Consider the following 24,357-nt stretch of genomic DNA (forward strand, 5'->3'; position numbering starts at 1 on the left):
TAAAGCTAACTAACGTATCTATTGATGCATTCTATCTAGATCAGTCCAACATGTTTTATAGGATTTCTTCTGATTTACCCTAGATTTTGTGAGGTTCCATTGAGATAAATCATAAATAAATTACACAATTATTACTGCCCAAAAAAATGGGAGGCAAGCCATTTTGCATAGCTGAATTAAGAATAATGCAACAAATATAACAACCTATATCACTTCCCCCCAAAAAGTGTTTCAAGAAGGCACTCAAAACAAATTATTATGCAAAGTAAACCTGTTATCACAGATTTAACAATAATTTAAAAGAAAATATGGTTGGCATATGTACTCTCTAAAATTTTTATTTATCAACCTATTGTAGTTTGGATTCACATTGAATTTTTAATTTTAATTAAGAAAATGTCTGTCCTGCTTAGTATATTGACTTGATCTGTTTTCACTTAGGATTTTAATCAGAAGTGTGTTTCCCATTCATACCTTTAGAAACCATGTTGAGAAACCTCATGCACAATGCTAGTGCATGAATCCCAGGCGAGACCTCATCTCTAAGAGGTGCAATTTTTCAAAATTCGGAAGTATGGAGCTTCTCACAAAAGTATGTGAGTCATCAGGAACATGCTTTAAATTGAATATGGACAAGGTCTTATCACTTGATGAGCAGTTGAGGAATTGAATTAATACATTCTGAGGAAACTTGCCTCAGAGAAAAGACTGTTTAATCATTACAGTTCTAAAACCACCTTTCCAAAAGATGTTTGGAAAGAAATCATCTCATTTTTACTGTAGTAAAACCCATGAAGTATTAGTGAATTCATTGTTAACAGACACACTCAGGTTTTCTTCTGTGTGGTGAACACCATCATCTGGCTGCAAAGAGAAAGACCATTTTAAACATTTTGTGAGTGGGCAGCATTGGTGTTCTTGACAAAAGTCACAACTGTCAATCTGAACATTATGGCTATTATCCTGGTGCCCCCAGCAGCATTTTGAACACCCCTTTCTGCAACAAACAGGCACTAGGAAGTGATTTGAGGCAAGGAATAGTATATGATCTCTTACACTTAGGGTAATGCCCTGCTGTTGCTCCAAGGAATAACAGCCTTCCAGAAGCAAGGACAGCCTATGCACACTGCCTTAGCAGTATCCAGGGTGGCATCAGCTCAGGATCAGCCCAGTTCTGTTAGCTTACACTATTTTTTGAACACTGTGGTTAGCAAAGATAAGAGGTAAAACTAAAAGTTTGCAAGGACTCCTGATTAGTTTTTCCAGCAGTACTGTAATTTTTCTCTAATAGGCTTCTCTGATGGAAGCTAATGTTCTTCTCATTCATTTACTTCTAAAATGTCTATTTTCAAGTATGCTGATTGGAGCTTTTCTGTAAAGCACATCAGTGAGCTTTGATGATGCCTATTTGGTCTAAAATTAAAATTATAGCCCTTATAATCTTTCATGGAGATTTGTACTCCATAAAAGAACCCAGATTCACAGTACCTGAAGTAGATTTCATTTTTGATTCATACTTTACTGAAATTTCATATACAGGAAAAACAAGGTATCATTCATTAGTTATGATGAGAAATGTATATGAAGATGCAAATACTGTATTAGTATTTAAAAGATTAATGATTTTAGTGCACTGATAGAAATATTAATATATATCAGGATCTAGATAAATAAGACAAGAACTTGTGATTCAGTGATGTGTTTAAATAGAAAAATTAAAATCATTTTACAGAGACAACTTTTTAAAACGCTTTTCAGTTTTACATTTAAAAGGAAGGATATCTGATGAAGCTCATGAAGGTAAAAAAAAAAGGAGTGAATGGACTGGACTAATTTTAATAAATTGTTTAAGGAGCTTATAAAGATAGGGATTAGTTAATCATTGAAATTTTTTCATAACTGAATCAACTGAAATCTGATGGTCCTCAAATTAAAAGAGGTGTTTAATAATTAGTTTTAAGAGAACAAGAGTTCTGTTGCATAATACATATTAATGATATATATAAGAAGGATATTGTGCGGGTTTCTATAATTCTAGATGTGAAATTGAACATATTAAAATATTAACAATAGTTTAAACAATTAAATTTTCATAATTGTCTTCATACTCAGCCTTTATTCTGTTTACTGCCTATTGTGTATCCTGGCCCTTGGTTATATCAAGTGGCAGTCACTTGCTTCATTTATGCTGAAAATAAATCTCTCCCACTAAATACTTCATTTTTTATCCTAACCCTGAAATATTATTGCTCTATTCTGACACAAGTACAAATAATTGAATGTAACTTATGCTGTTTCCTGAATCAGCCTACTCTGCTTTATGCATAACTGCTCTAGAAAACACTGACTTTTCATTAGAGGAAAAACAAAATGAGAGTTTTACATCATATTGAAGTGTAGTATGCTAATATGATTTTTACCATATTTTGCTGCTTGGGGAGAGAAATGTTTGCATAAATGTGAAGTCCAGAAATGCTGCAATTAAAAATAGAACCTACTTATCAGTAGTTTTTCTTTTTTTAATCAGTAACCTCAGATATTTATGTAAATGTCACTATGTGGTATCTTAACAAACTGAGTGATGTTTATCAATGGTTTCAGGAATGTCCTTTTTCTTTAAATGGGTTATCATTATAACATGGCAGTGAAACCATGGAAAGGAAGAATAGACAGGATACAGTTAAATAGAACAAGGAAGAGCTGGAGTTCTTCTGGTATTTGTTTTGGTTTGGTGAAGGGTTTTTTTCTTTTCATGTGTAAAAACAGAAAATGCTGGAAATAAGTTTCAGTTCCTGAAACTAAAATTCATTAGCTTTCATATTGGTCTATCAGATAAACTTTACTCATCTATTCCTGCTTTTTAAACTGCCACAATTTTTATTTTATTGAAGTAAACCAAACAAGAATTCATTATATTGAAAGACGAAGGTGAACTTATCCTACTGATGATGTTTTTAATTTCTTGGAATTTCCTCTTTAATCAGGGTATTCAATCAAGCTGATAGCTATTTTTTTTCATACTGAACTTTCCAGAATTAACCATCTCCTATTAGAATATGGTTTCTGCATTTATCTTCCTCAGAATCTGAATAAGCTTTGAGTAGCTGATTATTCATCAGTGAGCACTAACGGGGCTTCAATATTTTCAGCAAATGTTTCTTTTTGGGTCTGACTGAGGAAAAAATTACTTCTGTTGAAATTGTTGGCAACAGAAATGCACAGCATCTAGGGCACATACTATGCCTATACCATGTTTTTATTGATATCAAAGTAAAAAAGAAGATTATGTATCAAATATATGTAGTTATGACAATTTGCCTTGCTTTTTTTTTTTTTTTTTTTTTCAATTTAAGTCTCAGGTCTTCAGAAGATGTACAAACATTTCAAATATGCATGTGTTAGTTGGACTGATGTGCTGATCCCAGGTGCACTGTTCCTTTCTTAAACATTGTCTTCTTTCTGGGGCTTGCATTTGATATCAGATTACAAAGATCTATTTTTATCCTATTCCCTCTTTACTTTGCTTCTAACCACAACATTCAAGTGGTCAGTAAATGTTAGTGTGGATATGAATTTAAGTATTTATTTAAACATATTGGAACAAGAGGCACTGATAATGACAAAAACATGTACATTTTAAAATAAGAATTTCAAAATAATTCCTGATTTGTACAACCTTTAAAAGGGTTTGTATTCATCTTTACTCAAAGTAGATAAATATATTTGCAAGTTTAGAGGACCAGTCATTCGTCTCTTCTGACCAAAGCTGGTTGTATTGCATATGTCCTCTTCTATATAGTTGAGTCTTGTATGTAGTTCAGTATTTTTCAAAACACATTGATGTGAAGACATCGGCAACCATAGAATTCAACTCTTTCATGGTAGTCAGGTAAAGATATCTCATTAGTAAAAATGTGTGAGGTGCTTCTCACATTATATCGTTCTGCTTCTCTCTTCAGTCATTTGCTTTTCTTACAGGCTTCTCTCTGAATTAATGGTCCCTTTAGTGCTTAGTATTTTCCCCATCCAAGAGCTGTAATCAAGTCACATTTTAATCTTATTTAGCAAATAGATTGAGTGTGACATCAGGTTTGGGAACGACAGAATAAAAATCTCAAACCACTAATTCTCCAGAATTCCATTTATTGACTTGATTTGTCAAACTCATCAGGCATGGATGTTCAGGTGAAAGAATGCTGCTCTTGCTTTTCACATAAGATGCTGAATATGGTGAATTATAAGTAGAGGAATATCAAAGACATAATTAATGGAAAAATTCCAGCTCAAGACTGAATTCTTTCTAAAAGACATTGATAGATGTGACTTGTGTTTTAGACCATGAGTCAGTATCTTCATTTAAGTTAATACTCCTCCATCTACTTAGGTAATTGGATACCAATTTCCAGCAAATGCACTGTTTTTTTCCCAAATTAACAACAGAAAAATTATTTTGCTCCCTTTGCAAAGAGAGGCCAAGGAGAAAAGGGTAATAAGTTAAATATGGGGTTGGTTTTTTTTTGCCATCCTTGAAACTTGCATTTTTCCTTGATGAATTTCCCATGGTGTGATTGATAATATTTCCTTATCCTCTCTCAGACTTTTCTCTATTCCCATTCTAGCTACTTTAGTCGTCTCTTAAAAGACTGTTGCACTATCACTTTTTTTTTTTTTTTTTTGGCAGAACAATACCCTTTTCCTAGTTTTGATACAAATGCACATAACATTACCAAAGGCACCTCTTTCATCTGGTTTTCCCCACTGGCCTTCATTGTTCTGTCCTATTTTGTTCATTTAGTTTTTCCTTGTTCTAATAATCCCATTGAGAGCCTTTTTTTAACAAAAAGCTAATAAATACTTGGTAATGGTGGCACAAAAAATGTGAAGGGGTGAATGGATTCAGGGGTAGAAACAACGGCAGGAAAAACTCATTATTCCATTCAGCTACTGAGACAACAGTTTCTGGCTTTCCTTTGGGTAGAGCAAATGGGGTCACTGTTTTGCTCATTTTCCTTCTCCTGATTATAAATGTGGATGGGACAGGAACACCCATTCTTGTCAAATGTAACTAATAATGGAGAAAAAATAGCGTAAGCATTATATAACCTCATCTATGAGTACTGCTGGGGTACAATGCTACACCAAAGTAGAACAGGACTGCTAGATAGTAATTGACTAATAAGAAAGAATTGACCAATCCCTCTCACTTCATGTTGCAAACATTCTCTTCTATATGCACTAATACAGATTGATGGCCTTGTTCTGAGATACGGCCTCCTTAGCTTTTCCTATGAGCAAGACCTAACATCTGGAAGTTCCAATATACTGTGGTTTGGTTACTATGGCGATGAGGGATAGCAAAAAATTTTTGATAGATTCTTTGAATGTCCTCTGATGCTAAGGAGAAGTGAATAATCTGTCATAAAAGATAGATCCAATTCATTTTGGCTTATTGGAATAACTATTTCTACTGAACTGAATGATAGAAAGGAAAATGTGTTTTGACCCTTTTTCAGCTGATGGGATTTTCTTGTATAGTGCTTGTTGTATCAGCTCTTCTGGTACATAATAGAGACAGTGTGATATTTCAATCTTCTAGTAAATGTTGTTCCACATACTTACAGTTGCTTTAAATAGCTAGTCTATTCATAATTAAATTATTAGAGGTTCACATACTTATATGTTGTGGCTTATAATTAATTAGTTATGTTTATCCTGTAGTTTACAATTTGAGTTAAAAGTATTCTCTTTACCATTTCAAAATTATATGTCTTTTTGTAAAGTATAATTTATTCTTTTATGAATGTCTGTTTTTAAGTCAGTGCATCCAAGTGTCTAACAAAATGTTGAATCAATACATATTACTACTTCAGAAGGGATTTATTATGAAGCTATTTTATTGCTACAGCAAATTGCTAAAAAAATTCTTCTGATGTAATTTCTAAGTATATATTAGGGAGGTGGTTTGAATCAGAGCACCAAAGTACAGCATATGCAAAAAGCATATTCGATACATAATTTTCCAGAAGTAAATGAAAATAAATTCTTAGATGCTATAATTCTTTATCTTTGACATCACAGTATTAAAAAGAGTTAATTGTTGAAAATACTTATGCAGTTCATAAATGTTAGGGTATGCTGGCAGATTAGTAAAGTCCTGCCTAGGGTTACAAGAATTTAGGAGAACATTGGAAGCTATTGGATATAATGTGAGAAATTACTGAGTTCAACAAATAACAGGGCAAGTGGCTGACAAATGTTGCACAGACCACCATGAACAAGCCCTGAATTTCACAGATAGTAAAGGGAGAATTTTGTGAGAGATATGGAAATTTCAAAGGTAATAAAAGAGGGCGATATGGGGAAATTTTACAGATTATTTTCTTGCGAGGCCAACAGAGCCTAGAAAACAGTCTCTTTTCTTTACTACTTCTGTATTAACACCTCTCCTAGTGGGTAGTGATAGACATTTAAACTAGACTAGCCAGCAACCAGAGTGACATCCAGATCTGGAACAACCCAAGCTTTGAGACAGCAAGTCAGCAAGAGGTTCAGGATCTGGATACCGATATCCGACAGACTTAAAATCTCTGCTGATTCCTGAGGGATTCATAAATGAGGGTTTATCTTTGTATCTAGAAAATGAGGGAGTCTGTATGTTCATTGTTGAGCTTCAATACTAGCTAGCCAGAGATGAGGAAAAAATTTGAGCCATCATTGCTGCTTACACTCATGTGACTGCTGTTCGTGTTTATCTAAGGGAAAAGACACTGTTCTTCAGGTTGATTCACATGGACAGCGTGTTTGTAGTGTGTGTGTGTGTGTGTGTGTGTGTGTGTGTGTGTGTGTGTGCTTACTGAGAGCACTTTCAGGTTCAGTACTGGCTGTATCTGTAAATAGGAATGAGAAGAACCCTCCTGGTCTGGGAGTCCACTGGATTTAGCTTCCCTTAATAATAACTGCTGTGAGATATTCAGTGACTGTTCAGCATCTCACTGTAGTCACATCTTTCCTTCGTTACAGATCAGGTTAGTCACTCCCAGGGATTCCTACCATGTTAATTCACTAAAACAAATAAAGCATAGAAGAATATGTTAAGTTCTTTGCTTTTTAAATGGTGATCGCTTACAGATGTCCAAGTCAGTAACTGGAGCTTCATAGTGTAAACAATTTTAGAAAAGCACAATTTATAAAAGCCTCTCAATCCCTCAACAAAATAAAAAAAAAAAAAAAAAAAAAGTGAGAGAGAAATTACAGGGAAACACAACATGGTAAGAAAGCCATGTCAAAGAACATATCAAGGTTCACTCCAACACTGTAATTTCTTATGTTTATTTCTTTTTTAGGTCCATTTTGTGAGGAACCTGGTGATCCTTGTGCCTCTCAGCCATGCCTGAATGGAGGTATATGCCAGTATAACCAGTCTGGATATGTTTGCAATTGCCCTTCTGGTTTCCTCGGTAACAACTGTGAAATTGACATCAATGAATGTTCTTCAAGGCCATGTCAGAACAGAGGTACATGTATCGATTTGCCAAATGTAAGTATAAATGTTAGAAATCCCTATTTGAACAGAGAATCATTAAATTACAGCTTCATAGAATGATTTGGTCTGGAAGGAACCTTCAAGTATCATCTATTTCCAACTTCTCTGCAGTGGGCAGGGATGCCTTATGCTAGTCCAGGTTGCTGAAAGTTCCATCCAACCTGACCTTGAACACTTCAAGGGATGGGGCATTTACAACTTTCCCCCTCTCTCACCAATTTAGCAAAAATGATGATGTATGGAATGATGCCAGAGGTCTTACAGAAGTCAAGGTAAATGTTATCAGTTGCTTTTCCCTTACCTATCAACACAATTACTACATCATTGAAAACCATCATTAGTCAGACATAATTTACCCTTTGTGAAGCCATATTTCTAATCACCTTCCTATCATCCATATGCCTTCACATACCTTACAGGAGGATCTGTTACATGAAAGTGTCAAAACATTTAATACTAATGTAAATGTTTTAATTAGCTTTGCATGCTTCATGAAGAAACATAGCATTGTGTAAATGTGTCCTGTTTATAATATTTTTATTATAAAAACTCCTAAATTCCCCATTTCATGCCAGTTTCTTGGTGATCACATAAGGAACTACCCATGTTGTTTTATTTCTTTTTTCCTCTCCCTCATAAAATCATCTGATATAAACATGAGGCATCATGCGATCTTTATTAACTAGTGATTATCTTGTACTTGCTTTTCATGCATTATAAGTTTTTTTAATTCCCTTTCTTTTCTTTCCTTTTTTTTTTTTTTTTTTTTGTAAACTAGAATAAATTCATGCAGACTCACAAAGTTTTGATAATAAAGTCATACCTGGTATTATGTCAAAATAAATTGTTGATGTTCTTTCATTAGCATTACTATTGCAAAGAGCAATGATTATAAGGAATCAAAACAGTAAAAGAAGAGTTCAAAAGCTTAGTTATCACACACCAGTGATACATACTCATACACAGAGAAAACCAGAGACATCTAAATTGCTGAATAAATTGATAGATTTCTAAGTTATGCAACCTGTCTAAATATTTTGTCTACTGGATATACTAGCACATACTATTTTGTGCAATAGACAAACAGATGCAGTAGTTTATTTCACATGTATAGAAAACTCTCAATAGGAGTTGGAGTTTCCTGATTATACCTTTAAGACCAATTCAAAAGAAACACCTAAGCACTTCCTATTTCAGTAGGGGAACAAACCCCTTTACTGTTTCCTTTACTTTCTGACTTCAAAAGGCCCATGATGAGCATAGAAGAATAAGGGTGGGAGTGTCACCTCCAAGAAATATTTTGTTTTGTAAAATAATTTATTTTTCTTACTGTTCAAATTAGAGATTGCAAGAACTGACAGATGTCTTTCACTGTTAAAGAGAAGCATAGCTGTGCTTTATATTTAAGGAGAAAAGGATATCCATGATCTTCTTTCTTCCTCTAGTTAGTGACACCATTTGGTGTCTGATGTACCTTGTGCATTGTTACTGCTTAACAGATGCAAACATTACATTGGAACAAAATCAGAAATGAGGAAAAAACCCTAAATTAATTATAAAACTCCTTCTTGGAGATCACAAAACTGCAAATTTTAAAGCTGGTATATTTCCAGTTAGCAAACTCAAGTCTGGTATAATCTGTGCTGGAAGGCCTGTTCTAACTTGTCCTAAATCAAGTTTGTAATCTATCTGAGACTAGAACTGCTTTTTTTGCTGTCTTTGTGAAACAAAGAGGCCCTAGTTAGGGCCTCTCTAGTAATGGATGTAAACACTAAAACCACTAAATTTTGTATTGTCTTGGGTACAACAAATAATTTTTTCCAATATCCCTCTCTTCTATAGGATGTGGCATGTATCTGTATGCCAGTATTTACTGGCAAGTTCTGTGAGAGAATACTGAATCCATGTGAATTACTGCCTTGCTTAAATAATGCAACTTGTGTAGCTCAACAGCAAAACTATAACTGCCGGTAAGATTGGAAATTAATGTATTTCAGTACTTTGTTGGGTCACTTGATGATATCCTGCAGATTGCAGACAGAAAAGACATCATCATTCACAGAGAACACAGAAAACTATAAACTTTTTTTTTTAAAAAATATATTTATCTTTTGTGCTTTACTCTGTTAGGCTTCGTGTAAACTCTGGGAGCGATACAAAAAGATTTAAGGAATTGAAGGCCTATAAATTGTTTAATTATTAATGCTATAAAATAAAATCTATAAATTTTAAAACATTGATGACAGTTGAGACAGTTATACTACAGGTGCCACTCCCTTTCAGGGTGCATGAAGTTTATGTTTTTTCTGGAAAGATAAGACAACCTATTGAATTTCTAGTTCACAGGCAGGCATTAGTAGACTTTAAACTGATCCTTCAAGCAGCATATAAAAAACTGTTTTATTGAGAAAGGCCACACTAAAAATTATCCATTTGAAAATACCAGAATTGATCCAATGTATAATTTAATTTCATGTTTATATAGATTTTAAGATTTTTATTTTCTATGTCAGTAAGGAGTACAATTTATCCTGTTCCCCTTTGCTTGGCTTTTATCTTGCTGCCTGAGTAAGTTCTGATAAGCATTACTGAAGTAAACAATTTTCAAATTTTAGGATATTCATAAAAGCAGATAATTGAAAGCTGTGATACACAAAAGCCTGACAACATATTATGAAGAATTTAGAAACTGCAAAAAATATAACAGAAGTATAGAACACAAAGTTACAGTGCATCAGCAGAGATTCAATTAAGAACACTTGAAATTAAAATATAAGTAGAACTGTTTACAATTTTCCCAAAGAAGAAAATCCTAAGTTTCATTCTTATTCACTCCTACATACATATATACATATAAACACACATATGCAAGCTCATATACAGTTAGGTCTTCCCATATAGATATGCATAGCCCAGAACAACAGTTCATTTTCCAGTTCTTTAAACCGAGATATAAGCTAATAATTTATTATTATTATTCACACAATATACATGTATTATAGAACAATGTGTTGAAGTTTACATTTAAAAATATGCAGAACATGAACAATTAATATCCAGATGTAGATTGCCTTTATTAACAAAACCCAAACCAAAAAAAAAAGAAAAAAAATTATCCTGGCCCTCTTACTCATTGAATAATCTATAATTCCACAAAGTATTGGTAGAAATGGTCTGTACCATGACCCTCGTTGTACCACAGAAATTGTTTAATAAAAATGTCTGTGGGAAGACATTGTGGTTTTAACTGTCTTTCCTTTGATAATATTATATGAGAATAAGCATGGAAGTAATTATTTAGATCAATATAACAGAACATAAAAATGGGCAATTAAGAACCCATTTTACATTGCAGTGGGTTATAAGCTCATTAGCACTAAGAATGCCCTAAAAGGGAACAAACAACCTAGAGAGAACACTGTGAATAGTGTTCAATCCAGTTTACCCTAGCAACCAATTTGCACACCAGACATTCTTGATGAAGGAGGAGAACTCCAGAAAGTGACTCATATCTTCCAGAGAGAAATATCCAGGGCGGGTGACATGACACATCTTACACAAGTTCACAGTTTTTGTTGTACAGAAGTAGAGGGTTACAATACAATCACAGAATATTAGAACACACTAAATATACAGAGACTCAAAGAGCAGCCCAAGTTGGAAGAGACCTTGAAGTATCTCCTGGTCCAACCTTTCAAGAGAAAGGGAGTTTAGACAAGATTATCTAGTACCCTGTCCAATTGCTTATTGAAAATCTCCAGTATTCAGCCTTAGTTTTGCCTTTCAGTCCCAAAAGGCTTCACTTAATGATTGCAATAATTTTTATGATTGTTATTAATAAACAAAAAATAATGTCCTCATTTTTTTGTGAAATTAAACTCAACTGTCCACCACTTAATCTGAAATAGTTAATAAATATAAATTCTGGGTATATTTATGCCTCTGTACTTGAAAGGAGGCATTTAGGTGAGAGAAAGCATTTTGAGGAAGTATGAGTTACATATTTTTCACAAGGAGATCACATTCAGTAGCTTTGTTTGTGAGAGCTGCAGTCTTGCCAGAGTGCTGAAGTGCAGAGGAGGTGTTGACTGATAGAGAGGTCCAACACTTAGCAGGCTTTACTATTTTAAGGATTAAAAATTTTCTTTTTAAAGTCATGTCCTGCATTAGCTACTTGACTAACAGGATTTCAGAAGACCTATAAGAACAGTGGTTAGACAGTTTCAGTTTTCTAAAGTCACAGACTTGGACGCTTTCTGCCTGTGATTCATGTTTTAATTCACTTTAGTCAAATGAAATCTACCATTAACAATGTTGCCTTAATTTGGGAGATTTGTAGCTGCTCATCAATGTTTTAAGAGAAGATTTGATTCATTTTTGGTAATTGTAGTCAAATACTGTATGTAATATCTCTGTCTAGTCACTTCACAATAAACTGCATGTGTTTCATACTGCATTTGGTGTAATACTACAAGTAATACTACTACACTTTTAGAGCATTTTAATATCATAAATAAATGTAATGGTGTTTAGGTCAGATGCATATACATATACATAGCTGAATTGACCGTTTTACTTCATTACAGTTTATTTTGCTTCCCTCTATATTATGTTGCTCTCCTTATGCCTAAGCTACATTCTTATATCCTACACAATCTCGGCTTCGTCTCAATGCATCCTTCCTTCTTTGGGAAAGCAGCTGTTTTCCATTCTAAACATGTAACAAACAGAATCAATTTAATTTTCTCCACTTCAGTTATGATGTATGACTATCTTGTATCCTAATTCCATCCTTTCAATCTTGGTATCATACACAACTTTGTGCTAAGAATCTAATAGTTGCATTTTTTCTTAAATGTCAAAATTTAGGATGAATTCAAATAGGCAGTGAACAAGGATATCCATCACAATAAACTATGATTGCTTTGTATCTTCTTCTATTATCCATGTTCTTTAGGACAATAAACAATCACAAAGAATGTGAAAGGGTGTTCTGAGAAAATATATTCTGTTAGTGCCATCTTTGGAACTTTACTGTCAACCTTTTTTCTTCTAGCTTACACTTCCCTTCCCTGACATTGATACATTTATTGCAAAACAACAATAAAAACAAGAACAGAAAAAATGAGCAAATATAAAAATTAGAAGAAGCAGCTTCTAAAATTGGTTTACTAGATTATCTGGTTAATGAAACAATTGTAGATTGAAGGAAAAAAATCTAGGAAGTCTTTCACTTCAGAGCATTGGTAAAAACAAATCAGTAAAACAAATGTAATCAAGTTGCTCTGATTTGGTTTCAGATGTTAAAAAATAAATTGCAAGACAATATACAAAACCTTTTTTATTATTATTTTACATTCCTTTCACATGTAAATTTTTTTGGGGAAAAAATTCCTTTTAGCTGCAATACCTGAACCAGAAATTTGTTAAGGATAGACTTTGCAAGAGTCTTGAAGCCAAGTACTTGAAATGGTAGAAATATAATTGCATGCAGCACGTTTTTCAAGAGGAGGGTGAGGATTATGTGGTCCATTGCTACTTGCATAGAGTGTCCTTATGTGATTGTGTCTATACCAGCCTCAAAGCATATAACCATTACATTATCTGTCTACCTCTGTCCAAATGGTCCTTTGCATGAATTGTGGTTGGTTTCCAGGGATTTCTGATTAAATCCAACCAGTTTAACACTTAACTAAGGTAATAAATGACGTAAGCTTCTGGACATGCTACCTGTGTCTGTGCATTCCTCGGACTCAGAGCCATACCCACTGATAGACATCTTTAACTGATTTAGAAAGTGTGGCTAACTCAGATGCTTTCTATTGAAAGTTGTTGCCTAAGTAGTTGCTATTGAAAATATATCCTTTACTGTAGTATGCTGCATAACTGTGAGAAGCTTAATGCATTTTGAAACCAGGGGTTGAATAGTTTTTTTCTTTAAATGAGAAAACATAAGCAACACTCTGGATCTCATATCTATTAGGAACAAGAACATAGGAAAACCAGAAGCAATTCTGTATAATCTTCATAATTTCCAACTTCTGGACTGAATAATTTGAAAAACTACCCCTTAGAAACAGCTACAGAAATTCCATTCTATTACTTTTTGATTCCTTCAAAAACACAAATTTTCAGCTAATTGGCCATTTCCTTTCTCTTCCTAAATCTTTTCTTTCCATAATACCAGAAATAGCCTTTAGAGGCTACAGAGGAACATGCTGTTTCTGTAAGAACATGGTGAGATAGTTTGACAAGGATTATCTATCTATCAAGATACAAATATTCAAATATTTTTCTACATTTTTCCATTATTGGTTTTGAATAAGACTTCTTTACTATCCATTTGAATCTCATCTTTTTTGTTTGTGTATATGAGGTTTTTTTTAACATGGTAGAGAAACATCAGGAAAGGATTTTCTCCTACTAAGTGCTGACACGAAGCAGAAGAAATTTCTGCAGTTCCTTTTACTATACATGAGTTATCCATTGCTCTGTTGGCATCACATGGAACTAGCAAACAGTCACAAAAATTGAATGCTAGTTTTCTTCATTAAAGAAAATACTAAATTACAATTAAACTAGCACAAAAACAACTCTGCATTGTTCTCTACATTGTTCCTTACATAATTAAGCATGTCATCATTTACTACTCTTTAATCATTAGCAATGATTGATGTTTATTTCTCACCACATACTTATTTTTTTTTTCCTCTCTTATGCTTTAGTTGACCTATCCCTTCTAATAGTTTTTCAAAACCTTGTTACCTTGTCTATAACTGTTTATTAAATATTACCTTATTCTAGGGTGTTTGGTTTTTTTTCTGCAAGATTATATGAAATATTGGTGTGAAAATACTTTAATCGAGGAAAGAAATTATTTTATGAAAAAGCAAAATTATCCAGAAAAATGCAATGGATTTTTAATTTCTTGAAAACATGTTCTGAGTATTTTAAATAACTTAAGAGATCTGTTTTGCTACTGCAAGAACATTATTTAATAGAATTATGGAACATAATTAAATACAATTAACTTTTAAAATGCAAGTTCTCTAAAAGACACTGGTGTATTTGCAGCTGCATGCCAGGATTCACTGGAAAGAACTGTGAGGAAGTAATTGACTACTGCAGGCTGCTCAGCATCAACTGTCTGAATGAAGGATTGTGTCTTAATATAATTGGAGGATTCACTGTAAGTAATTTAATACATGTTAAACTAATTCAGTGTTCCAAAGTATAAAAGCTTCAGACAAGCAGAACTTGAAATGCATGCATTATTCTAAGAGACAAGAGTGGCACACTTTTATAGGTTTTATTTATTTTAATCAATAACACAAGGGCAATTCACTTGGGTAATATGGATTTTTTATTACTTTTCTACTGAGACCGTGTTTAGTACTATATCAAGTAAGATAACTGAAGGGTACTTTTATAGTAAAAAGAATATATAACTAATTGTTGTCCAGTGTCATTACCCACAAAGATGATAATCACAGCTATGTTGCAGCCTTTAAAAATACATTGCTTAACTTAAGATCATCTGTTGCCATTATTTTAACCAGAATCAAGTTACTTACCTCCACATAAACATGTTTAAAATGAATACAATCTTAAAACTTTGATGATGAAACAGTAGTGTGGTGACGTTCATTACAACTGACAGTTTGGGAAAAAAATAATAAATCTGCTTGTTTTAACTCTCTAAATTGCTCCTGAAAATGTTAAGCAAGGTGCAGAATCTGGCACTTTTCCTTGTTAAACTCCATATGGTTAGTGATTGCCCATCCCTCTAATTTGTCAAGGTCTCTCTGCAGGGCCTCTCTGTCCTTGAGGGAGTGTAAAGCTCCCCCCAGCTTAGTGACATCAGTAAACTTAACATCATGTTCCTTAAAGTTCTTTGTCCAAGTTGTTAATGAAGATGTTGAAGAGCACAGGGCAGAGGATGGAGCCCTGTGGAACCCCACCAGGGACAGGTCAGCAGTCTGGTGTCACCCCATTCACTATAACCCTTTGTGCCTGACCTGTGAGCCAGTTGCTTGCCCATAATGTAACCTGGTTATTAATGTTTGGTCCAGAAGGATCCTGTGAGAGACAATATCGAAAGCTTTGCTGAAAACACTACATCTTGGACATATAATTTTAACAGGTGACAAACACAATTCTTGAACATGAGCAGACCTTCCTCTCTCAAAAAATACTGATATGAAAAATTCTCTTCCTTACTATTGATTTATCAATTATTGCAATAAGAGTGCTGTTGAATTTCTCCTGCCTTGCAGCTGCAATGTTGGAACCACTTCTATAAGTAAATATAGTCAGTCTTAAAATTCTGAAGAAAATATAATAGCACTTTTTTTTTTTTTTTATATCCATACCATAGGAAAGTGTTTTTATTAATGTTGTACTGGTTTTTCAATTTTATAACAACTCCACCTACTTAGAAGACAGGGGGCACTGTTTTAAGAAAACAATTAAATTAACAGTTTAAACATAAACCATACTTATACAATTACTGACGTGTGAACCAATTTCAGATTTCAGCAGAGTTGTATTCAATAAAAATATTTAACTACATTATTATGACAATATGATAACCTGCTTCTTAAAAAGATTTTTAAAAAAATCTGCCCACAGACACACTTTTCAATAGATTTTTCAATTCTCATGGCAACTTCTCTTTCTCTTAAATGGATTTTATAAGTGAAAAGTCAGTGTTCTTGTTTTGCAGCTGATAGTATTTTCTCATTGTTTTTAATCTGATTGTCTTAAACACATTATGGCTGTAGGTATCTGTTTTCCTTATCTTTACCTGAAGACAGGGAAAAGATGAGCAATGCCCAAAAGGCAAGTGACAGGGAAGAAAGAGCTGTTGTTTGTTTCATGCAAATCATACTACTGCCACGTGCTAACTGCCTCAGGGCATGGAGTGGTTTGTGTAGAGTTCTACCAGTGATTTAGAATGGCTCCAGCAAAGCCTCTGACACAAGACTGTGCAGTAAAAACCGACAAAGAGAGCATACAAACAAGAAATCACTTGTTGATGTGAAGCTTTCCTCTAGGTCCCAAGGGTGGATCAAGTACCTTACTATCTATTTATCCACAGCAAGTATCTTAGATAATGGCAAAAAGTATAATCTCTGCTTAAGATCCCCTATTTCTTCCTGAATCATTAGTATTAAACTGAAAAAAAACCCTCAAAATCGAAACCAACCAAACAAAACAGAGATACTGAAAAAACTAATCCAGTGCAAATTCTGAGGATAACAGAACTGTAATTTGGAAGCCTGGAAATGAGCACAGTTTTGAAAACACAATAGTGGGAAAGCTGAGGTATGAAAACTGTCAAGTCTTTGGCATACTAGCTGTCTTTACTTTCTAGGGAGAAACCACTAAATTGCATAAAAATGCAGAATTTACAGGGCAGTTATGATTACCTACGGAAGTGCATTTGAGGGACAAGAAAGTGCAGCTCTACAGTTGTTGCTACACACTCTCCCATTTGTGATCTGCCATACACTTCCTATGGAAGGGCATGCAGATTAAAAATGCTTTTCACTTCTTGCAGGGTGTAAAAATGCTCATTCATCAATTTTTTTTTTTTTTTTGCCTAACAGCTCCTTATTATGCTACAAACAACTATCTTTAAACTTATATGGTCTGCATAGTGAATCCAAGTCTATTTTGTCAACATGCCTTTCTCCCATCATCCTGACAAACCACTGATTCGTGCAAGGCTGTGTGCTTACAGCTAACAAAGAAATTGAATTATGTAGACACAAAAACTGAAGCTGAAAGATGAAGGGAAAGCAATGTCATTGTAAGGTCCATTTCCATTTGTCAGCACTACACTTGAGACAAGGTCTAAACAAATTATACATACTGCCTGAGCAGCAGAGCTGTGTTGGCAAGCAAATACACACTAGAGCAGCATTAAAAAAAAACAATCTCTGTTATCATTCTGGGTTTTACCACTACACCTACAGTTGGTCATTCAAATAAAATATTTGAAATTTCTCTGAGAAGCTGTACTGACACTTGTATGTGAAATTTTATGTTGGAATCATTGCCAATGGATGTCCTGGTGCCTTCAAAAAGAGCAACAGGAAATGCTGCTGATTTCTGACTAGGGTTCCTGCAGTGCAGTGGAAGTAGATCATGCTGTTAAGGGAGAGTGAAGCTAAGCAAAAAGAAGTGATGGTTTTAACTTCGACAAGTAATTTGCCTGGGGAACACTAATTAATGAGAATAGGTACACAGATGCATTCCCTTCAGGAAATTGTTCCCCAGTGACCAGAATTTTGCTTTCTTATATGGATGCATGTTTAATATTGTTTATCTAATAGTATGATTCACTGTAAGAGGATAGAAAAATTAATACAATAGAAAAGATTGGTATCTAAAACCTTGCCCTCCAGATGGCTCTGTGGTTGTTCATGTTGTACTCTTTTGGTCTTTTTCTCACATCCATATAACAAAGTTATGGCTTTTATATTTGGAGCTTTATTGTGAATCTGAGATTTCAACAACAAAGTGTGCACCAAGAGGATTTATGGTTGATAAAGTAAAATTATGAATATACATTAACAATCAGTAACACCATGGGGAACACTGTTGAAGTTAAAAAACCCAGCAAATATATTCTGCCCGAAGACTACTGTGTTCTCTAGCAAAGCAGGAGACTTGTATACTAACACAGAAAATGGTCTTCACTGAAGTTAATATATTCCTTCTGGGGTGATGTGGGAAGGAGGAGAGAGGAGGGAACCTCTCTTTGTCCTGTGATTTTTCCCCGTGTCAAGCTGACATGTGGTCATCATTCAGCAGAACTTGTACAGAAATTACAATCAGGCAGACAGAGGTCCAAATCTCATCCCTGCCAGATGAGGTTTGCCTTTATGGGTGCAGAACCAGGCCCATCAGCCAGCTGTCAGGCTGGGAATCAATTTGCACCTTTGCAGAAGAGCAGTGAGCAGTGCCAAGCCTCACAGGCCTCCCTGAAAAACCTTTGTGGAAAGTCTGCTGCTCTGGTCCTATTGGTAAGCTCTTCCCTGAGGATCCACTCTCAGTCCTAACGATTTTTGATAACACTTTATCTCTAGAAGTCTGGCTGAATTTATAACCCAGAAGTAAAGCATCTCTAAGAAGAATTAGCAGTAATCTCCAAAATGGAGCTATGTCATACTGCTTAGATCTCATAGCCCTAAGAAGGCTTATTCTTAGAGAAGCCATTTGTATTTATTCTATGAGAGAAGGAATAACTTCTAGGTCACATATCCAGAACTGAAAGGCAATATAGCTGAGAGAAAACATTAACTTGTTTAACAAATTCAGTTCTTTTAAAAAAATGCACTAGGGCTTTTTTAAAGCCTTCTGTGCTGTATCAATCACCATTTGTTTTCTGAGTATAAAAAAGGCATAAGGAAACAATATATTATATTTTATATATATTATATAATATATATATATATAAGTTAATATATATGGCATATTATGTATTAAAGCAGTTGGTTAGAGTGATAAAATTATTATGAATATTTATAACAGATATACTACCAATGCTAGAAGCAATGAAAATTGGCACTGCAAAATCTACTGCTCTCAGATGCAACTTTTATACTTATGTACTACATATTAAATAGATTCATTTTCCTTTTTAAAAAAAAAACCTATGGTCTCTCCTACTGTTTGTCCCCACAGACCATATGAGAACATTATAGTCTCATCTCTGTGAAGCCACTGTGCCACTATCATTAATTCTATTGATGTCTCTCCTGTATTTGTCCTTCCAGCTGGGTGTTCAAAACAGCAGTAGTTCAAAGTCAGATACTTCCATTAGCAGCTAGTTTTGCACAAGTTAATTAGTCAATTTTCTTTCACACAGCAACAGTAATTTTGCAGAAGAGTTCACATAAATTTTAAAACGTCCTAAACAGGTTTTTCCCCCTTCAGTGTTTAATTTGGACTTTATCAAAATGCATTTTCCAGTGTTTTTTATTCTATTGAAATAAACAGCATCAAAGCACCCTAGTGCTTTCATATGTGCTGCTAATTATCTCTGAGCTGTACAGAAGTTAATAAACAGTAGAAATCTTCAGGTAATAAACTAAATATCCTTCTTTTGAAGAGCAAATGTAATGAAAAATATTTAAATAAAACTTTAATCATGTAATAATTTCATATATCTTTATGCAATGGATCTGAATTTATTTAGTAGAATAGCATATAATTAAATATAAATGGACAGCAAAACAGACCGGATATAACCAACAGAAATGTTCTGGTTTATTTTTAAATGCAACTTCTGAGAAGTTAAAATCAAGCCTGCACTCAAGTTTAAACCACTTTTCAAAGATACAGAAATTCCCCACATTTCTTTTTTACTGACTTCCCTATCTAATAAGGGACTGGCCCCTTGAGATGAGGAGAATGTCTGTAGCAAGAGTCCATAAAATTTCACTCAGCCAACTCAGCACTGTGTCTTTCTGAAGGACATAACTTATATGTTTTATATTAAAAAATTATAATAATTTTTTTACCTGTTTATGAATTCCAGTAACATCAGACACACATTCTCCATGTGCTGTATAAATTTTGTGGTGTCTCTGGCAGCTGTTTCCCATACTGTACAGTAAGTTTCTAGCTTGAGCTTCTTGATGATTATTTTTCATTCTTCAGTATTTGCCCTTTCGTCATCTACTACCAAAAACTCAAAAATGAACATTCTTAATTTGCCTTTATAATTAAATATTTTAAAGTTTTCATTATTTTATGAAGTCATATGTTAAGAGAGATGACAGCTGCTCAAACTACACTAAAGATAACTTCATCTTCCCCCATCTATACGAGATGTGCATGGATAGTACTCTAGTTTCTCTTTTACTATATGTTCACCTGACAAATGAAAGAATATAATCTTTATTAAAAGTAATTCATTAATTCAAGCCATGACATATTTCTGCCAAGACCCATAATTGTTTTACCTGAAATCAGGGTTTCATATGAAGGAGCATATCATATCAGAGATCATAGTATCATAGAATGGTTTGGGTTTAAAGTGACCTTTAAAGGTCGTTTAGTACAATTCCCCATCAATGAGCAGGGACATCTTCCAGGACATCAGATTACTCAGAGTCCCGTTCAGCCTGACCTTCAACATTTCCAGAGGTGAGGCATCTACCACCTCTCTGGGCAACTTACTCCAGTGTTTCACAATTCTCATTGTGGCACATTTCTTCCTCCTATCTAATCTGAATCTATCCTCTTTTACTTTAAAAACATTATCCCTTCTGTTGCTATATAACCTGCTAAAAGTTTTGTCCCAATCCTTCTTCTAAGTCCTTGTCATGTGAAAAGGGGAGATTTCCTCAACCCTTATTGTTTGTCTGTCAGAACCCCAGGAAAGCTGAGACCCTTGCGCCCAACCTGTCTGTCAGTGTCCCATTATGGGGATCCTTCACTGAGCTGTCCTGCTCTAGATCAGAGAATGGCTTGACTGACTCATTCAGGCACACACACCAATACCATAAGGGAGATCCCTCAATGAGTCTTCCCACTTTATGATCCCTCACTGGGTCTTCCACTGTATCTGAGTATGTTCCCCTTTGCCGGTGACTGCCAGCACCTGTGAAGGACTCATACCAACAGTTCACAGAATAACATTCTTTATTAATATAAAATTGTGAAAGGTTAAGTTTCAAGGATCATCAGTGGTAGTATCTGACTGCAAAAACATATTCAAAGCAATATGCAGACAAGCTAAGATCCCCAGTAAAAATATTCAGCACGGATAGAGTACAGTTCTTACCCAATAGACACCCCTACAGGGGAGAAGCCAGGTTCAGCCTGTCAACTGATCCCAGCAGTCAGAATGGAGTCTTCCCTAACTTTTCCCCCATTCTCTACTTACTTTTATACTATTCCTCTATGTTTAGGTGGAGCTTGAGTGACTCTAGTCATACATACCTTTGACACTGACTGGAGCAAAATTTTGAGCATGTCAACTGCATTCTATCCATGGAGCAACAACTGTATTTTACCCTGCAATTTCCACACCTAACTTCTGTTAGGATGTGGATATAACTTCACAGTTTCCTCTAATTTTACAGCCAGCCATCTTTCCACAGCCCTCTTTAATGAAATGTCACAGGGAGATCTCCCCAGAGTCTTTTTTGCTCCACGTTGAACAACCCAAACTCTCTCAGCCTGTCTTCATAGGAAAGCTGCTCCAGTCCTCTGTGGCCCTCCTCGGGACCCACTCCTATAGGTCAATGTCTTTCTTGTAATGATAATCCCAGAGCTGGATGCAGCACTCCAAGTGGAGTGTCACCAGAGCGGAGTAGAGGCGCAGAATCATGCTGGTCATTCTGCTAATGATGCAGCCCAGGATACTATTGGCTTTCTGGGCTGCAAGCACACACTGCCAGCTCAGGTTCAGCTTCTCATCCACCACTATCTCCGACCCTCTCTACCAGGCTGTTGTCAGTCCCTTTCCCCCAGCCCATGTTGGTACCAGGATTCCCCCAGCCGATGTGTAGGACCTTTCATTTGACCTTGCTGAACCTTGTTGTGGGTTCCCAGGGACCCCACTTCTCAAACTTGCTCAGGCCCTTCTGGATGGCATCCCATACTTCAGGTGTGTCAGCTGCACTGCTCAGCCTGGTGTCGTCGGTAAATTTGGCAGATACAGTAAGTTAGGACCAGTTAATTTTCTCTTTTAAAGTTAAAAGTCAATTATGTGCCCAGGTGTATTTTAGGTTAAAGATTAATATTGTAACTTTTAAGACCTATCAATTTGAATAAAGAAGTGAGTAAAATGTACTCCCCAAATAAGTTCCTCAATCCACTAAGAAGCTACACATTTGTTAGCTATGAGCTAAATCTCTATATATTTCTTGCAGTTATTATTTTCCTAGTGTGAGTGACTTCTAGAATTTCAGTTAGGAATGCACTTTACATACAAAAATATGTAAGCAGAATTTTAATTTCTTCATTTAAACAATTTTCAGAGCTCCATCAGTGCAGAAAAAAATAAATACTATTTCTTTTTTGTCACTTGGCCAAACAGCATCTTCTGGGTTCTTGAAGCCTTTTTCTCATAAACCAGTCACTCCAGTTCCTAATGTCAAAAATACTTATAGAAAAATTTGAAAATATAAACACCTGTGAGGATGTACATATAACTCAGATTGTATTTATGGAATGGGGGGCAGCAGGGAGGGGTGGGAAAAGAAGAAAATCTGAGCATAGGAATAAACAACACAACAGAATAATGTAAGATAAATCAAAAATTGAAAGCATTCATACCTAGTTTAATGCCAAAATTTTGGGTTGAGTTGGAATTTTCTCCATGTACTTTAACGGGCAAAGCAGCCTAATGCATTAACATCTTCATTTTGCAAGCCCTCTTACCAGGCAATTGAAAACCGGGAAGAAAAAAAAAGAAAGGTTATTGTACCAGTATGCTTGGAGATGATTAAAATTAAGCTTTAAAAAATTGCTTAATTTTTGTGGAAAGTGCTGGCTTAAGTATCCCTAAGACTTGTCCTTCAATTATCCTCAAAATGATTCAGGCATAGTCTGGAAATAGTGATTCAGTGCCTGAATGCTGTTTTGCCAGCAATACATTTCATCGAAGGTGAAGAAAAGTGACTTTGCTAGATGAAAATTAAATGTAGTTTTCACAACTACAGTCACAATTCTATCTCTGAGAGCATTTTTTTTAAGTTAACAGGTATCCACTATAAATAAGGTTACACTTCAGTGAACTTATTTGAAGTTCTTTCTTGCAGAATAGACTTAAGATATGTAAAGAAAGAAAATACTGGCTAAACAGTTTTTACCAATAAATAGTAATGTTTAGTGACTGGGTAGATAAAAGGTTGAGTCTAGTCAAGGAGAATTTCCAAACATGTCCTCATGAAAAATAATCATAAAGGAGAAGCTATCTTATAAATCCCATTTGTATAGGTACAGTGGCAGAAAAAAATGAGACAAAGGAAAATGTATGCCCACTGCTGAATGAGGAGGATGACATTCAGTGTCTTTGCTCTGGTTTTTATTTACAATATCTGCTTTCAAATTTCCCAAGTCTCGTGCCAAGTGGCAAAATTTAGAGGAATTAAATACTATCAATGAAAGAGAAATTCCAAACCAGGAACAACATAGGCAAAGATGGTATTTATAAATGTCCAAAGGGCTTGACAGGATACATCTGTGGAAGATGAAGGAGTGGGCCAATGTAACCAGATCATGATAAAGCGTAGGTAACTTCATCTAGTACTGGCTTGCATTAGTGAAAGCATAGAGAGCAGATCAAGTGAAGTCATCAGTCCCTACTGCACAGCACTTGATAGGCTACCTGTGGAGTACTCTGTGAGGTGTAGAACTTCAATGAACAAAAAATAAGACTGACAAAATTGTAACAAGTCTAGCAGAGCACCATCAACATTGTGAAAACTTTGCAGCATATGATGTATGAGGAAAGGCTGAAGGATCTGTCTTTTTTAAGCCTTGAAAATAGAAAGCTGAATGGGGATATAATTATTTTCTTCAGCTCCTCATTGGGTGATGATAAACAGGACGGAGCCAAATTTTTCTCAGAAGTGCACAGCACTGGAGTGACAGGCAACTGGCAGAAGTTGCAACAAAGGAAATTATGGCTAAGTATTAAGAAGAAATGGTCCAAAATGTAGTGTGAATGTACTTAAGCACTGCAAAAAGTTGCCCAGGAAGGCTGTGGAATTGTCATGCTTGGAGATATTCAGACCTGAAGTAGACAAGATCCTGAGCAAGCAGCTTGCATTTAAAATTTGACCTGC

General features: G+C 34.9%; 1 protein-coding gene across 1 annotated transcript in view; it reads left to right on the plus strand.

The window, feature by feature from the left end:
• The window catches only part of EYS (eyes shut homolog), a 750,542-nt gene that overhangs the window by 28,506 nt on the left and 697,679 nt on the right, over window positions 1-24,357 (plus strand). Inside the window, exons 3-5 of the mRNA XM_069011357.1 lie at window positions 7,344-7,537; window positions 9,386-9,513; window positions 14,618-14,732. Of these exons, the coding sequence (XP_068867458.1) occupies window positions 7,344-7,537; window positions 9,386-9,513; window positions 14,618-14,732 (437 nt within the window). The remainder of the gene's footprint in view (window positions 1-7,343; window positions 7,538-9,385; window positions 9,514-14,617; window positions 14,733-24,357) is intronic.

Source organism: Aphelocoma coerulescens, chromosome 3 (genome assembly GCF_041296385.1).
Source record: "Aphelocoma coerulescens isolate FSJ_1873_10779 chromosome 3, UR_Acoe_1.0, whole genome shotgun sequence".
In the NCBI taxonomy this organism is placed as follows: domain Eukaryota; kingdom Metazoa; phylum Chordata; class Aves; order Passeriformes; family Corvidae; genus Aphelocoma; species Aphelocoma coerulescens.